We start from the raw sequence: 15,642 nt of genomic DNA, 5'->3' as shown, positions 1-15,642 counted from the left end.
AGGACAGCATGCTCAGCAGGGTCCATCCCAAGCTGTTTTATTGGAAGGACAAGCTCCAAACATACCTCCAGTTCATGGGAACAACTAGTTAAACACGCAGCGAGTTTTAGACTTTGTCACCCCTTGTGTATCTAGATGACACAATGACAGCCAAGGTTGCTTGTTAAGTGCAAAGACTCGAATACCCTTAAATTAGCCACAAAGCTTTGTCGCATATAGCGGTATCTTTTTCTTTTTTTCCAGTCCTTGAAACTGTCCAAGGATACTCCACAATATCTTTAGCTCTGAAACAGAACACGGAGTTTGACCAAAATCCTTAATAAAGGATACAATAAAAATTCAGAATAATAATGAAGTAAAACAACTCTAAATGACCACTTAAAGAGAGAGAAAAAAACCCAGTGTCAATAATGCCCCCTACTTCTTCCTGGTATACTGCCATATCCCTCCACTAACTGCTGTTCCATGAACTTCTTAAGCAAGTTTAAGTACTGAACCTACTATTCCTTCTTATGAGACAAATTAGGTATTTCTGTGACTGTATAGGAGAAAAAAGTAGGGGGAAGAGTGTAAAATCAATTTTCTGCCAGATAAGGCCCTTTAACAGCTGTATGAATGCTTTCTGCCAGATAAGGTCCTTGAACAGCTGTATGAATGTTTTCTGCTGGCATTGTACAGAACAGTGCTGATGGGAGGGGGAGAGAACTGCCCACTTAAGTTTAAGAAATAGCAGTAGTGGCTTAATATCTTGACCCTTTTGAAACTACTACACTGTGCAAAACACCACAGCTACCCCATAAATGCGACCAGAAGAAGGTTAGAAGTGAGGAAAAAGCATGGCTAGCTGCTAAAGTATGAGCTGCTAAACTGGGAGCAGGAGAAAATAAAATGTATTCAGAGCTCTATCAAAGTATATATTTATGGGGTCTATTATACCCACCAATAATTTTTGAGAGGACTTCTGGAGATTCACACACATGTCTGCTAAACATATGCTCATGCACGAGACAAACTTATATCCCATATTCATCATGGCTGAGTATCAGTATTATTAATACCAACCACAACTGATCCATAAAATAAAAGTATTCTCTGATCCTATTCTGCAGAGGTAGACAAGGAGGAAACACACCTTAAATATCTGTCATACCTCATGTTCAAATAATGTACTGAGGGTCATCAGTGGTCAGTCAAGGAAAAGAAGCAGCTAGTCAAAGGGAGACAGCCCACTCCCATCCCAATGAACCACACGAACACAGGATAACTATCAGCCCTGGATGAAGCACTTGGGGGGCTTTTAAGAGCATCAACTAAACAGGCTGCACGTTCAAGGATCACATCCCTCCAAGTGCAGAATAGATCTGCTTTTTGTATTCAGAGAACTTGCAGACTTCTACTTTCAAACCTGTGTTAAAGGCCTGACCATCAGTCTTTCCCAGCAAATCTTTGCTTTACTGCATCATTAAATGAAGTGGTGTTACACAAACAGAATGGTACGTTCACACACAGTCAACTACCACAAGCAAACAGGCAAGACGAGCAGTTCAGCCTGTGCCCTGGCAGTCATAAGGAATCAGTGGTTCCCAGAAGCACCAGGGGATCCTGCCAAGCTGACAGGAGGTCTGGCTGCTCGGGTGCCCTCTGAGCTGTCTGAGTCACACCACAAGTGGAACACCTGCCAAGCAACACAAAATACACATAGACAAAGCTAGCAAAGAAATAAACTGGCCTAATAAAAAACCCCTGTGCCCTAAAGCAAAGCACACAAAATTAATCATTCACTCAGTAAAATCAAATGCTGTGAGGGAATTATTGCAATAACAAAACACAACAGTTGCTACCAATTACTTCAGTGACAGTAATACTGTTTTATCATCTTAATGAAAAAACATTAACATTAAGCACACATTAGGGTGTGTTTAGATTTTCAAACATTGAAATAATATCCAACAAGAAAAGTAATGAACTAAAAAAAAGACTAAGCATGCTGCAATTTCTAACACTCAAGTTAATTTAAAAAATTTAGGTGATTGTTTTGAAATTTTAATTTCAAACAGCTGCAGACTTTCTTCTTTCAATGTCATTCCTCTTGAAGTGAAATGTGCAAGATCTTTCTCCAAGTTCAATAAAAGTACATACCTGTTCTGATTTGCCCTTAACTGCACATTTAGTCCTTTTATCTTCTGTGACCTTCCAGTGCAACTAAGTCAAAAAACATGCAACAAAAAAGCACATTGTACTTTAAGTCAATGCAACGTCTGAAAATCTTGCAGTAACACACAAAAAAAGGCAACCCCATCTAGAGGAAATGCGAGACATTTTGCAAGTAGCATTCAAAGGTTCAAAACCATTTTTTCCCAAGGAGGTGACATTTTCAAATGCATGTGCCTTAATCAGAACTAAACTACCATCTTTCAGGTTCATAATGACGATTCCCCACAAACAGCTAATGAACTTTTCATTAACATATGCATTAGGGAAATGCAACTGTAACTGCCTTAAGTATTTTTTCAATTTGAAGTACTTCTCTATTTCATTAACACTGGAATAAAAAACACTTGGGGGAAAGGAATCAAAGAAAACTTACTGGACTAATTTGCATTATACTGAGTACAACTTTACAATTATGGTGTATATGCTGGTGAAAGTGCCCACCACCTATGAACATGTTTTTCGGATTAAAAATCATATAAGCAACTTCTAAAGCACCCTAGGTGATAGTCCATGCTGTACCTCTACATGTGAGCCTGTGTTGCTGATGGGATGAAAAGCAGGAGCCTGGGAAGGACCTGGAAGCAATATAACAGTAGCAGACTTCTGCCTGGCCTAATTTACTTTGAGAAACCAGCCCAAACATATTCAAAATACTTCTCTGAGTGAGCTGATCAACCTGTCTGCACCACCACTTGCTGGGCAGACACACCTAAACACCAAACAGAAGATGAGACTGAAAGGACAGGGCCTTCTTTTGCAGCACACTCTGCAGCCTCCTCTGAGCAAGCCCCAGATTTGCCTCTGTTTCAGGTTACTTTTTGACTCAGATTAACAGAAAATGGCGCATTCCTGATACTAAGAAAACATGTAAGAACTACCACTGAGGGTGATACCCACAGTTCCTCTCATCCATCCTTCTCCCAAGAAGAAAATAACCAAGGAGATCTCCAATTACTTGTTGATATCCAGCTTCTATTTTCTTACTCTTTTTTAGTCTGTAAAATCTTCTAGAAATAATACTGGAGTCAACCATATAGAGCAACTTCTCTTTTAGGTACCTATTTGTCTAAAATGCAATGCTACAGATATCAGGAAATTAAGTCAAATTTGGAGTACCATTTTTATCTGGAGAGTAATGTATTAAAAGGCATACCTCGTGCTGCTTCTCAGCAATATTCACTGCGTTTAAGGCAAAGATCACTTCCCGGGCTCCTACATACAGAACGTTTTTGTCTTCACTTAGCAGCAAGGTTGAATAGTTTGACACTTTTGAGTCATTAAAATGTATTAGCTGGACCTCTGTTGAAATGGAAAAAAACCAGCACCTCATGAAGAAACAATCACCTAGGGTCAAGCTCCTGAATAATTTTTTCTAAGTTGTCTAAACAGCTGTTGGAAAACTTGAAAACAACAAAGGTTAATTCAGACAACCCATGTAAAACACAAGGGACCCCTCAGAGGCTTGAAACAGCAGAAACAGCAGCTTCCACCAACATAAAATCACTCGTCCGGACTTTCTCATTCAATTTCAAATGCTCAAGTATTTCCTTTTGTAGTGATCCCTGTGACTCACTTCTTCATTTTTTTTTCCTACCTGCTTTTTCTAAACTTGTATTTTCCACATCCACTGTCAGATTGTTCCTCACCTTTTCTTTCCATATACCAATCTACTGTGGAAAATCAGGCCAGTCACCATATCCCTTTGCAACCATCCTGAACAAATCCTACAAAATATCCGGCACCTTAAGACAACTCTTCAGCACACTGACGTAACAGAAAGAAGACACAGAAGCAAATAACAAACTATTTGCAGCTGACTGTAAAGTGAAAACAGAGATTAAATACACAACATACACACAAAATAACAGCATGAGGGAAAAATCAAGATGAATAGAAATAAGACAAGAAAAAGAGGGAAATATGAGAGAAAAGGCAGTGGAATGAGGAAGTGTGTAGAATGGACCAAAATGACTTGAAGAAAGATGACACAAACTGACTAATACAAAAGGGTTTTTTTTCTGACTGTACAACTGTAATGTAAGAATGACTGAAAGCTTTGTACATGAAGACACAAGATTAATTAAGCATGGCTTTTAATGATACAGATGAAAACAATGTACTATTACTTCCAACTGTAAAACTCCAGAAACATTAATTTTAAAATAGATTCTCAAGCACGCAATTTTGAAATCTTTTACTTGGCAGGAAAATTTTCCCAAAATGGATGAACTGGTTAATGCAACTCCACTGAACTAAGTTCCCTCTCCTATTCAAAGTAGATGTCCAAAATTTAAATGCAACAATCTTCAGCAGACAGAGAAATAAATAGCAGGAATTAAAATAAACTCCTTTATTTTGACTAATTTGGATGTGAGTTGGCAGTATCTTACCATGCCATTAAATAGCAACTTGCCAAAAATACAAGATAGAAGCATCAAGGAGTCTAAGTAGGAACTCCAAGCCTTGTGTAGGCCATCCTTTCTGAAAGGCTGTGTCAGCAACTCACTAATTGCTATACTAACCATCAAGTAAAACAGTCATCCCATGATCTGCTTATTCCTACTACATTCTTAATCTCCATCTATCTTTTCCTACAGAATGTCTGCTCAGAATTTAACATCCTTATTTAAGACTGCTTCAATATACAGCCAATGTATTTGAGTTTGTTCAGTTATTGTACACTTGGTAAAGTAATCAGTTGCTGCTTACTTACATTAAAGAAGGACCAAAACACAAAATCTCTTAAAGCATCCATGCCACACGGGTAATGGGGGATTAGAAGAAGAAAAAAGGGGAAAATGCATATATTCACAAATAACTACTCTACAGACTTTGCTCTCAAGTTCTTTTCAGACCTAGGCTAAATTATCAAACCAAAAGCTAGGGATCCCCTGATTTCTATTACTTCTCTTTACACTTATATTTGCAGACTTCTTATTATTGTATTGGGAGATTATGAATACATGCTGCAATTTCAAATGCAAGAAAAAGCATTGTTCCGTGAAAGACTTTCATATCGAGACACCATAAAATGCTGTTGAAAGAGGGCCCAATGCTGATTTTTTCCTTTGTCGATTTATTTAATGCTCAAGACAGCTTGGTGTCAAAACAGATTATTAGCCAGAGAGGTACATTTTGCTAATGTATTCAGACTCCAGAGAAAAATAATTTGTTTAAACTAAAATACACCTACTGGGGTTTTCCTTTGAAACAAGTTTCAATTGCAATATCCTTCAGCTGAGAAAGCCAAATTTGGAATTCCTCCTCTGTTTCAAAAACTGTTTTCAAAGCTGCTTGAAGGAACCAAAATCAGTTAACCCAGTGCCTGAATGACTTTTGAATATTCTGGTCCTATGAATTTCATAAGGTGAGCAAAGTAGCAACACCTGACCAATTCACAGCAAGTTGGCTGAAAGAACCTAAAGCCTCAGGGAGCTTCAAATCCCACAGAAACCCTGAGGATGTGGCAATGTCCAATGTTACAACACTTAAATTTCTGCTCTTACCTTTGTGTTCCCATGTGATCCTTGGCACTGGGCCAAATGCTATTGCCACTTCTAGCAACAAACCCCAAACAGCATAAAAAACACACAGAGCCATCTTCAGTGTCCCTGCTCTTCGGGGTTCACTGGGTAACTGCAGCAGGTAGTGTTTCTTTGGCAGATGAAATGGAGACCCCAGGGAGTATTAGAGACCAGGCATTTCAGCTCGAGAGCAACACAACAAGGGAGGCTGGAACAACTGTACAAGTACGTGCTTTTCAGCAGATCACTTCAAGAGAACGCACATTTTCCAGGATGCTGCATACACAGACTGCCCACACGCTCCACAGGCTGCAGAGCTGCTGAGAAGTGTGACTGAGAGCATTCTTCTGTTTCACCAGAGAAATAAATGATGCTGTGGAGAGAGGAGGGAAGCAAGAAATAGAAGAGAAAGCAAACTAAATACTGCCGAAAATAGCACTGATGTTGCAGTATTTCTACAGCTGTCTGCATATCTTACTTTGGACACAAAATATATTAATTGGTGAAAATCATATTCTTAAAAACAAGACACACATTACATGACAAATGGGCAATAATTGAAAGCAATCATTTCAACCTAGAATTCCAAGTGTAAATACTTTGAATTGTCAATTACACTTAATGCACAAAACTTGATTCTAGTCTATTCTTTCAACAGTGTGTCAAAGAAAATCCCACCTCTCTTAACAAACAATAAACAAAGATAACAAAAACCATTAGTATCACAGAGTAAAGAACATGAGAAGTGCAGCATTAATAGTAAGAATGGTTACACAATCTGCTGTGCCTCCCATACTTGGGATCTTACAGAAGTCTTTTTTAGTGAAGTTTCCTATAATGCCACTAACTGTGGTGTGCAAAGGGTAAAAACACAGCTACAGAAACGAAGAGGCAATGCACTCCACACAAAAATTAAGAGAGAAAACACTTCAACAGTGAAACTGCTAGTACCATGAAAGTACCATGGAAGTCACTGCGCCTTCAAGTCAGCTATTACTCTCAGACCATGAAAGGCCTGTCCTAATAAACAAAACTGTCCAATGCTTTCTACACCATCTTCTAGAAGACTCCACTCATTCTGTCTTCCTACAACCATTCCTAGGTGAAGACTCCAGAAGCAGTGAGTGCATTCATAAATTACTTGATCATAAACAGGTTTTGAGGCCTGTACACTTGGGGTGGTGATGAAAAAAATATGTTGTCCTTTGCAGCACAGCACAAGATGCTAGATTTTCAACATGCCACCACTGCCTGAGACACTGAGGTGACACTAGTCTAGTAAAAGACACTACAATACAAGATGACTGTAATACCTAGAGGTTATCCAGCAGGAGGGCAAGTGAAGGTGTATTGATTTTGCATGGCCAGGTTTGGGTAGCAGGTGGGCTTCACAAGTGGCTCATGGAAGAATCTGCTAGAAGCTTCCACCACATCCAGTAGAGCCAACCTGTGGCAGCTCCAAAGAAAGAAGGGCTGTTGGCCAAGGCTGGCCCAATTACAAATGGTGGTAATGCCTCTGTGATAACATACTTAAGAAGAAATCAAAACACAGTTGGTGGAACAGTTTTAGTCGTGAGCAGAAAAAAGCAGAGTGAGAACACGTGAGAGGAACAGCCCTGGAGACCCCAAGGTCACTGAAGAAGAGGCAGGAGGTGCTCCAGGCACAGAGCTGGCATTCCCCTGCCACCTGTAGTGCAGCCCATGGTGAAGTGAAGCAGCTGTGCCCCTGCAGCCCATGAAGTCCATAGGGATGCTGAGATCCACCCACAGCCCATGGAGGAGCCCCAGGCTGGAGCAGGTGGGTGCTAAAGGAAGCTGTGACCCCGTGAGAGAACCGTGGAGAGAGGGGCCCTGCTCCCCTGCTATAGCAGCCTCTCCTTGAGGGACTGCACCCCGTGGAAGAGTGGCCCAGGCTGCAGCAGTTTTGGGAGGACTGTGTGTCCATGGGAGGGACTCACATGGCAGCAGGTCACAGAGAGCTGCTGCCCTTGAGAGCGACTCACATCGGAGAAGTTCAAGGAGAACTGTCTCCTGTGGGAGGGACCCCACGGTGCAACTGGGGAATGACTCCTTCCCCTGAGCAGCAGGATAAAGCATGGCTGAGGAATTTACCATAATCCCCATTCCCTGTCCTCTGGTACCACTGCGGTAAGGAGGTAGAGCTTGGGAAGGAGGGAGGGGTGGAAGTTGTTTTTAAGGGCATTTTTTAGTTCTCATTCTACTCCTGTTCTAATTGTGTCAGTAATGTTTTCAATTCATATCTCTAATAAGAGCCCGCTTTGCCCATGATGACACTAGAGGAGAAATCTCTACCAGTCCTTATCTCTACCCATGAACCCTTAAATTTTCTCTCCCCTGCCCAGCTGCTCAGCAGAGTGAGTGAGCAGCAGAGTGGGAGCCTGGCATCCAGCCACCATCAGCCCACTTAGTAACACTGAAAAGGAAGGGACCGGTACCTGAAAGACACAGAGGTAAAAAGACTAGGGGAAACCTGAGCAAGAACATCTCTAAGCACAAGCAAGATTCCCCTGGGAGGTCGTGGTTTTAAGCAGGAAAAGGCAAGGAATCTCTTGTAAGTGCAGCCAGTGGATCTTAAGTAAAGTGGCCAAGTAGAAGACCGGCAACTACATTTTAAGTGTTTACACCTGCTTTAATAAATGATCACAGGCAAGATTAAAGATTTAGAAATCTCATTTACTTTTATAAATATCTTCTCTACTAAGAAAAAAATCCACACAAGACTGTAACTTGCTCAAGCTGAACTTGTAACTTCCTATTTTTTTTATGTTTTTTTTTGCTCTTGGTAAGCACTTTGGATCAAATCCAACTGTTTGTAGCAGGTCGTATTAATCGTTTTGGGTTTTAATAATGTTTTCAGTTGCTAGGCTTTTTTGTGTGTCCTTCATCCCTCGTGTTTATCATCATATACAAGCAATTCCAGGTTTTACTCTCCAATACATTAAGAAGTGCCCACTCATCTGAGTTACAAGGCATGACATATTCTGAGGCAAGCAAACAGCTTTACAGGTGAGTGTTTAAAAAGGGAACAATAGTTCAATTATTGAGTTCCACGCAGTTTAGCTATTCTATTTTAAGAGAAATGTAAGGAAGAAAACAGCAGTTTGAACACAGATAATCCTTTGCTTAATGCTACCTTTTGTTAGTGAAAAGACTGCATGTAAAAATCCATTCCCCATTAACTCTTGATTTTATTTTGTAATTTTTTAATTTATTTTAAATTTATTTTTAAAGATACAGCCAGGACATCTTAATGCTATCAGTTATGTACAATACCATACAGCAGAGACAACTCCAGAGAAGACTTCTGAAGTCCTGTAAATTTTTTCAACTTTCAAACAGAATTAGCAAATATAAGCCCTAGTAAAGGAAAATCCTGAGTTTTCTATAGTCACATAACATTCCTAGTCCAGCTCGCCTACCTCAGTAAATGCAAAATGACAGTGAAGCTTGAAACATATTACATTATCTTTCAAAGGAAACAAAGGGTCTGGCTGGATCCTTTAATGCCTGCTTTGCTGTGTGGACTGAGAATTGCTTCGGCTATACCAAATGGAAATCTGTGATTTCATTCCTATTGTACAAGATTGCAAGAAAGGTCCTTTTTCACATTAATAAATTTGACTTGTCAGACATTACTTGATCTAGGGCAAAATTTTGCATGTTACAAAATGACTACAGTGAGCATTACACACCCAATTGTGCAAGACCCACTTTGTTCTTATTTCTATAACTTAAATAGAGATGAAAATGCACTCAGAACCTTGTCCTTTAATTTAGCCTTCAATTTAGTTACTCTCTCCTGCCCCTCCCTTCCCTGTGCTGAAAATTATCTGGAGTAAGTCCTTCACTGACATCCAGTGAGAGGCCATTCATAATCTAACATGAACCTCTTTTTACATAACACAAGTCATACAAGAAAGAAAAGTAAAACAAAAATAAAAGGCCTAGACAATGGCCTCATTTCCAGATTAACTCGGTTCCATCAGCGCTCACTAGCTTTGATTAGATCTGAGTGCTTTGAATTTCTGAAAAGTTAACGTCTCCTAATACTTTGAGCATTAGTCCCAAAACAATAAGCCACAATTTGCTTGGAAACAAGTACACTGAAGAAGTAAAGGAGAAAGAAACCTGAAATATTTGGCTACATAAATAAATTCTGATTAAAATGACCACAGGTCTACTTCTCTGTAGAACTGTTAACACTTTTCTGAGGTAAATGATCAATAATCCATAATTTAGGGACTCTGATGTTAATTTTGCATCAGTGATGTAATGTGTAATGATGAAATGGAGCAAAATGAGTTTTCTGTGATGCTTGTACTTATGGTGACTAAAAACAGGGCAACTGCAGAAGCAATCAACGCGGCTTCTGTCAGTTTGGCAGATCACAGCTGGAAGCTCAAAGCTGTGAACGTTCCCCTTGACATGTAAAATTGTAATGCATGGAAAGAGAAATAGGCAGAAACAACCTTCTGCTCTCTTGAAGTATAGAAATTCAAAGCTGTTAGAAAAATTTCAGACTGCATAACTGCTAGTAAGGAATACTAGCACAATCTTTGAAACCAGAGAGTTGCAATGGCATATACTGACTGTTATGAAGATCAGAAACAATCTGTCTCTCACATCACCTGTGTCACTGGGCATCAAAGAAGCAGCACTTAAGTCCACCTTCTGGAAAAATGCAAAATGCTAGTCATGCAGTGTGAGAAGCTGGAAAACCAGTCATGGGAAGGAGACTGTCATCCTTCTCATCCTCCAGGACACAGAGGCAAAGTACACACAAAGCAGTACTTGTGAACACAAAATTTCATCTTTCAGAGATGTCAATTCCACAACCCTCACCAGTACCCAGTTTTTTTTGTAAGTAATGCAACCCAGAGGCAAGTGTCTCCTTCCCCAGTCAGCATGGTACAGCTGGATCCAAGTGTGTATCTTACACGAGCAAATACCACACAAGCTAGCCAGATTCTGGAATTTGAAAGCTAGGAAATGGCCAATTTTGCAATGCTTGTTTCAAAATATTTTTTCTTCCGATAAACACTTAGTTGCATTGTGCAACTTCTCAGTTTGGCTCAGTATTACATAAAGTGCTAAGTGGATCTAGTTTTATTTTGTATATGAAGGTTAAAACCAGGAGAATTTATTAACACACCAGAAACAGTCAGCATCATAGCTGGGACTCTTGTGATTCCCAAGAAATGATCATTACCATCACAGAGGATCCAAACTCTCCCTTGAAGAAAGCCAAAGGTGCACTGGCCATTCTGGCCTAATTTCATCACTCTCTTCATGATTCCCCAGCCATACTAAGTGTCTCTATGATTTTCATCCCTTCTTGTATTGCACTTTATTCTTCTCCACAGGGTTCTCTCTCCCTGCAACCCCTCATCCACTCTGTATTTAGTCTCCCATGCCATCACCCACTTTTCTTCCCCAACACAAGCAATGCACAGCTCCATGACCACAGGTGATGTCAGCCCCCCCAGTGAGGCTGCCAGACAAAAGACCACCTTCCTTAAAGGAAGGCCCTTTAAAGCACATACTTCCCTACCTCTCTATAAAATCACTGTCATATCACTCATTGTCCAGGGACAGCAGAATGAGGATCTCAGAGTAAAGAACAACTAATTGCAAGACACCCTTCCTTCCCACTGCCAGGAGTGAAACAACCATGCCATGGCAGGTTTGCCAGGCAGCCTATCCCACTACTTTTGGATAATTTAAAAAAAAGAAGAAAACAAACAACAAAAAAACCAAAAACATTTGCAAAAGTTGCAAAGAGTAACTTGTAAGTTACTATGATGAGGGATATGAAGCTCAATATGTGAAGATAGGCAAATTTATTGAGTGAATTGCTTCTACCAGCAGAAAAGGGTGAGTTGAAGTATTCAGCTGTCAGACAGCATAAATTCCAAGTTCTCCCACATAATGTTCTTTTGAAGCTTTAACAGAATACAAGCCTGCTTTAACATTTATTGATGCCTATTTTAGAACAGACTCTAAGGCTCTGTGCTTGAAAAACAAACCAGAGAAATCCAACGAGATTTTGCTTAAACCTGTTTTTTTTCTTTTTCAATTTTGTTTCCAAAACTGAAAAGTTAGCAATATTTGTATTTTGAGTAATTTTGATTACACAGTGAGTCTTGGGACTCTAGCTGGTCAGAGTGACCCCAAGATACACCAGAAAGTCTTTTTTCCCAGCCTGGCAGTCAAAGAAGGAGTCAGAGCTCCTCATTTCTCAGTCTCAAGGTTGTTTATTGTATCTTATTTATAAATTTTTTTTCTCCTGTCCTGCTGAGGTCCACTCAGCAAGACAGTCAGAGGCACTCTGCCTGCCCCCTCAGAGGTGGTGTTCTCTTTTTATAGTAAAAACTACATGTACAATATTTACAATTACTTTGCAATACCTACCATCTATGTCAGACAGCGAGCTTCTACTCTAAAAGTGCCAAAATCACAGCAGAAGATGGGAGGCCAAGAAGAAGAAGAACTGTTGGACACACCCAGATTCTTCCATCTTGCCCCCTGAATCCCCATGCTAAAAACCCCAAAAACTCTATTTTTCCACCCAGTGATAAATTCACTATCATTCTACTTAAACTTTTGTGGCTTGTAATTCTTCATATAAGAATTGGTCATTGTTTTTCCAAGGGCTAAATCAAAGGCACAGGGGTCTTGGGCTCTGTGCCAAGGTCTCTGAGCCCCCTGGGCAGGGGCTTGAGTCCTCCAGGGCAGCCAGAGGAATTTCCTGGGTTCCAACAAGTAAGAAGTGCACAAATTACTTTTGACATCTGAGTTTTATTTACATAGTTTGTGAATTTCAGACCACAGTTTGTGAAGAAAGGGTGCTTTAGTTCTCACCCTTTTACAAACCTCAAGCACAGTGCCATTTTCATACAGTCTCATGAAAAACATCATTATTTACAATCTTTTTATTATAAAATACATATATGGATTCATCTTCTCCTGAGGTAAGGTACAGCCTCAAACTAGCAGACCAGTAGCCCTTTATGATTAACATACATGTAGAGCATGCAATTATTTGCCTTTTGAACTGTAACCAAAATACTTTGTAGTTGCTAGATGATTACAAATTAGATGAATATTCCTAAAACAATTGGTGTGGTCTTTATCTCTACCACAAAGCCTGCTGGAGGATGTGCACTAGTAGTAAAATATAAATGTTGAGGAAACAAATTCCCAGTTTTAGGCCAGAAATCAGTATTTTCTGTTTCTGCATGATAAATATGTCATCAAGCAGTCCTCAGGACACTAAGGCTTGTGCTTAAAGAAGATAATTTATCTCCAGAGGGACACTGCTAGAGATCCATTACATTTTTTAAACTCACATTCCTGTTCTTTTACTACTACGTTCTTTTTCTGTGGGCAAAGATTACACGAAGATAAAGTATTACATGAAAAAAAAAATGACAAGACAGATTAAAATCCTTTTTTTTAAGGTTATTGTGGGTAGATCTCTAGGAATAGGATTCAACTTCAAAGAGCAACAAGAAAGAGCTAACTTGGATGCTGAGTTATCCCAAACACAGAATTCAAGAGCTGCCCTGGGCATGTTCTAAGACCCTTTTCTGCCTGACTGGGTACTCCCAAATACTAAACCTGGGTTGTGACAGTGACAGTGTTGCAGTTAAAACCAAGCAAGAAATAAAGTTCCAGAAGTTCATCTTCTCCTACTACTTAAACATACTGTCATAATCAAAAAAAATTGCTCAGTTTCTTGCTCATTTTTTCTTGGGCTCATAGGACTGAATGAGTCATCTGAAGTTATTTGAAGATGCCTCTTGGCAACTAATGGCACATGTGAAAGTACCTGCATGTTTAAATTAACAGGTATGTGTGCCTTAAAAAAAAACTATGCTAGGTGTCCAACAACACTTTCAGAGTCAAACACCTCCAAAAGCAAGCCCAGTACCCCTTTATACATACAAAACACATCACACAGGAAGGTGCAACCATGAAAATGACCTTTTAGTGGTAACTAAAGAACAGGTAAATACAGAGTATGTTCCTGAGTGAAAGAAGTCCTTTCCTGAGAAATTTCCTAAGTATTTTGGTCTTGAAGCAAAAGAATGTAATAAATCAAACTTATAATCCAATCCTGATTTATATTTCTCAGTATGCACTAAGTCCCCAGTATTCTTAAAACACATTTTTTGCTAACAAGGACATCTGCAAAAGAGTCACCATGAATCCAACACAGCCCCCCTTGCTGTGGGGATGTACCTCTGGTTTCAATGTACATACCTGCCACCCTTCGGAGCCTCCTGCACACCCCAGAGCTGGGAAGCCGTCAGAAAAATGTCCTTTCTGAAAAGAGGTAAGAAACAGGCTTTGACATCAGTACCACATAATCCTGAAGGGCATGTTCTGATATGGGAGTCATAATAAATCCTCCCTCAAAAAGTTTGGCTTTTATTTTCCAGATTTCCAGGGTAGAGCATTCCAGACAAAAAACAGAACTGCTACATTTGCATCCAATGAGCCAAGATCCTGATGTTGCACTTAACATGAAAAAAATATTAAGCAGACCTGACAAAAAGCAGACACATCAGCCCTTTTAAAACTCAATTTGTTTGTCCTATCCCAAGCTGGCTGATATCTACCCAGCACAAAATTATTCAGTACTTGCACTGCAGTAGCAATTACTGATATTGGTAAGAGTCTGGGACCCCTCACATGATGGTACAGGATGTACTGGAGAGAGGTTAGCCACCAGCCAGCCCCACAAACAACTACCTTTACTAAATTCATATAAAGCAGTTCCAACACTTTCCTCCATTATTAAAGAACTGCATTATGCACCAGCTTAGGAAAGTGGCACTGGATATTGACAATGAAACCCAGCACGCTCATATTTATTTTGCTGTAATCACAGGTCACAGTGATAACCACAATGGGCCACTCTGAAGCAATCACAACTGAACACAACAAAGCATTTAGCCCAAGACTCTTCTACTTTACATGCTTCCAATATGCAGGCTCATAATACTGTTACATCAGATTGTACTTAGCATATGTATTTCCTAATGTTCATCAAAGCACTTTTAGAAGGCTGAGCCATGTGAAGGCATAGTGTTTTTTAAATGCAGGTCACCTGACAGTCTGAAGCAGATTTCACTATAGTCAATAGTAAAGGGGTTCCTAAAGATGCAAGTGCTAAGATGGTACGCCTGACATAAAATCTCCCCTGCACTTCTGAAGGCTTAATTCTTGTCCCAGAAGATAATAACGACTCAGAAAACGGAAGCCTCAAAAGAAACAGGCTAGAGACAATTACAAGAAGCAGCTCGATATGGCAGGTCTGTCTGTAAGGGTGAGCCTACACAAGGTCTTTTCCAGAGACCTTCAACAGCGCATGTTTTGTGGCTACCAGTATAGCAAAAGGCATCAAACAGCTACATTTTTGCTTACAAAACAGTATTTTCCGTATCTTTTGGACTATATAAAGAGGGCAAGGTAGTCTAATTCTCCCCACAATCATTTCTGAACAAGATACACCACGAAAATCCATTACACCCATCCATGTTATTACCAACGGGCTACTTTTCACAAACAGTAGCAGAATGTAACTGACTTACTTTTGATGTGAAAAAACCCCATCCACCTTTCACTCTGTTGAAAACAAACTAGAGCAGGCAAGCTGTAAACCATCTGATCAGTTATGAAGCTCTCCACAAATCAACTTACATCAGATCACTTCTATGGCTTTAGCTACTCAGTATTGAAGTGAATATGTAAAATTTACAAAAAATTCCTGCTTGCCACAAGAGGCTATCAATCAACACAGCCACTATCGCTCGGGAGTTTTCAGATCTAAATACGGCTCCCTACAGCTTATGCTCCCAGAGCAAACTATAATCAT

General features: G+C 39.8%; 1 protein-coding gene across 11 annotated transcripts in view; it reads right to left on the bottom strand.

Annotated features, from left to right (window-relative positions):
- SEMA4D (semaphorin 4D) overlaps positions 1-15,642 on the bottom strand; it is a 99,155-nt gene that overhangs the window by 30,206 nt on the left and 53,307 nt on the right. For 9 of the 11 annotated variants that reach the window (XR_009115875.1, XM_058043141.1, XM_058043148.1 and 6 more), the window contains exons 2-5: positions 14,025-14,087; positions 5,721-6,111; positions 3,368-3,513; positions 2,140-2,202 (exon numbers count right to left, since the gene is read on the bottom strand). Coding sequence is in view for 10 of the 11 variants with exons in the window: in XM_058043141.1 (XP_057899124.1) it covers positions 2,140-2,202; positions 3,368-3,513; positions 5,721-5,814 (303 nt within the window). In the remaining variant the exon portion in view is untranslated. The remainder of the gene's footprint in view (positions 1-2,139; positions 2,203-3,367; positions 3,514-5,720; positions 6,112-14,024; positions 14,088-15,642) is intronic. The other 2 variants (XM_058043145.1, XM_058043144.1) reach the window with 1 other exon arrangement.

The sequence above is a fragment of the Melospiza georgiana genome, chromosome Z, assembly GCF_028018845.1.
Source record: "Melospiza georgiana isolate bMelGeo1 chromosome Z, bMelGeo1.pri, whole genome shotgun sequence".
NCBI classification, from domain to species: domain Eukaryota; kingdom Metazoa; phylum Chordata; class Aves; order Passeriformes; family Passerellidae; genus Melospiza; species Melospiza georgiana.
Note: the sequence above shows the minus strand (reverse complement) of the source record. Positions and strands in the feature narration are given on the sequence as shown.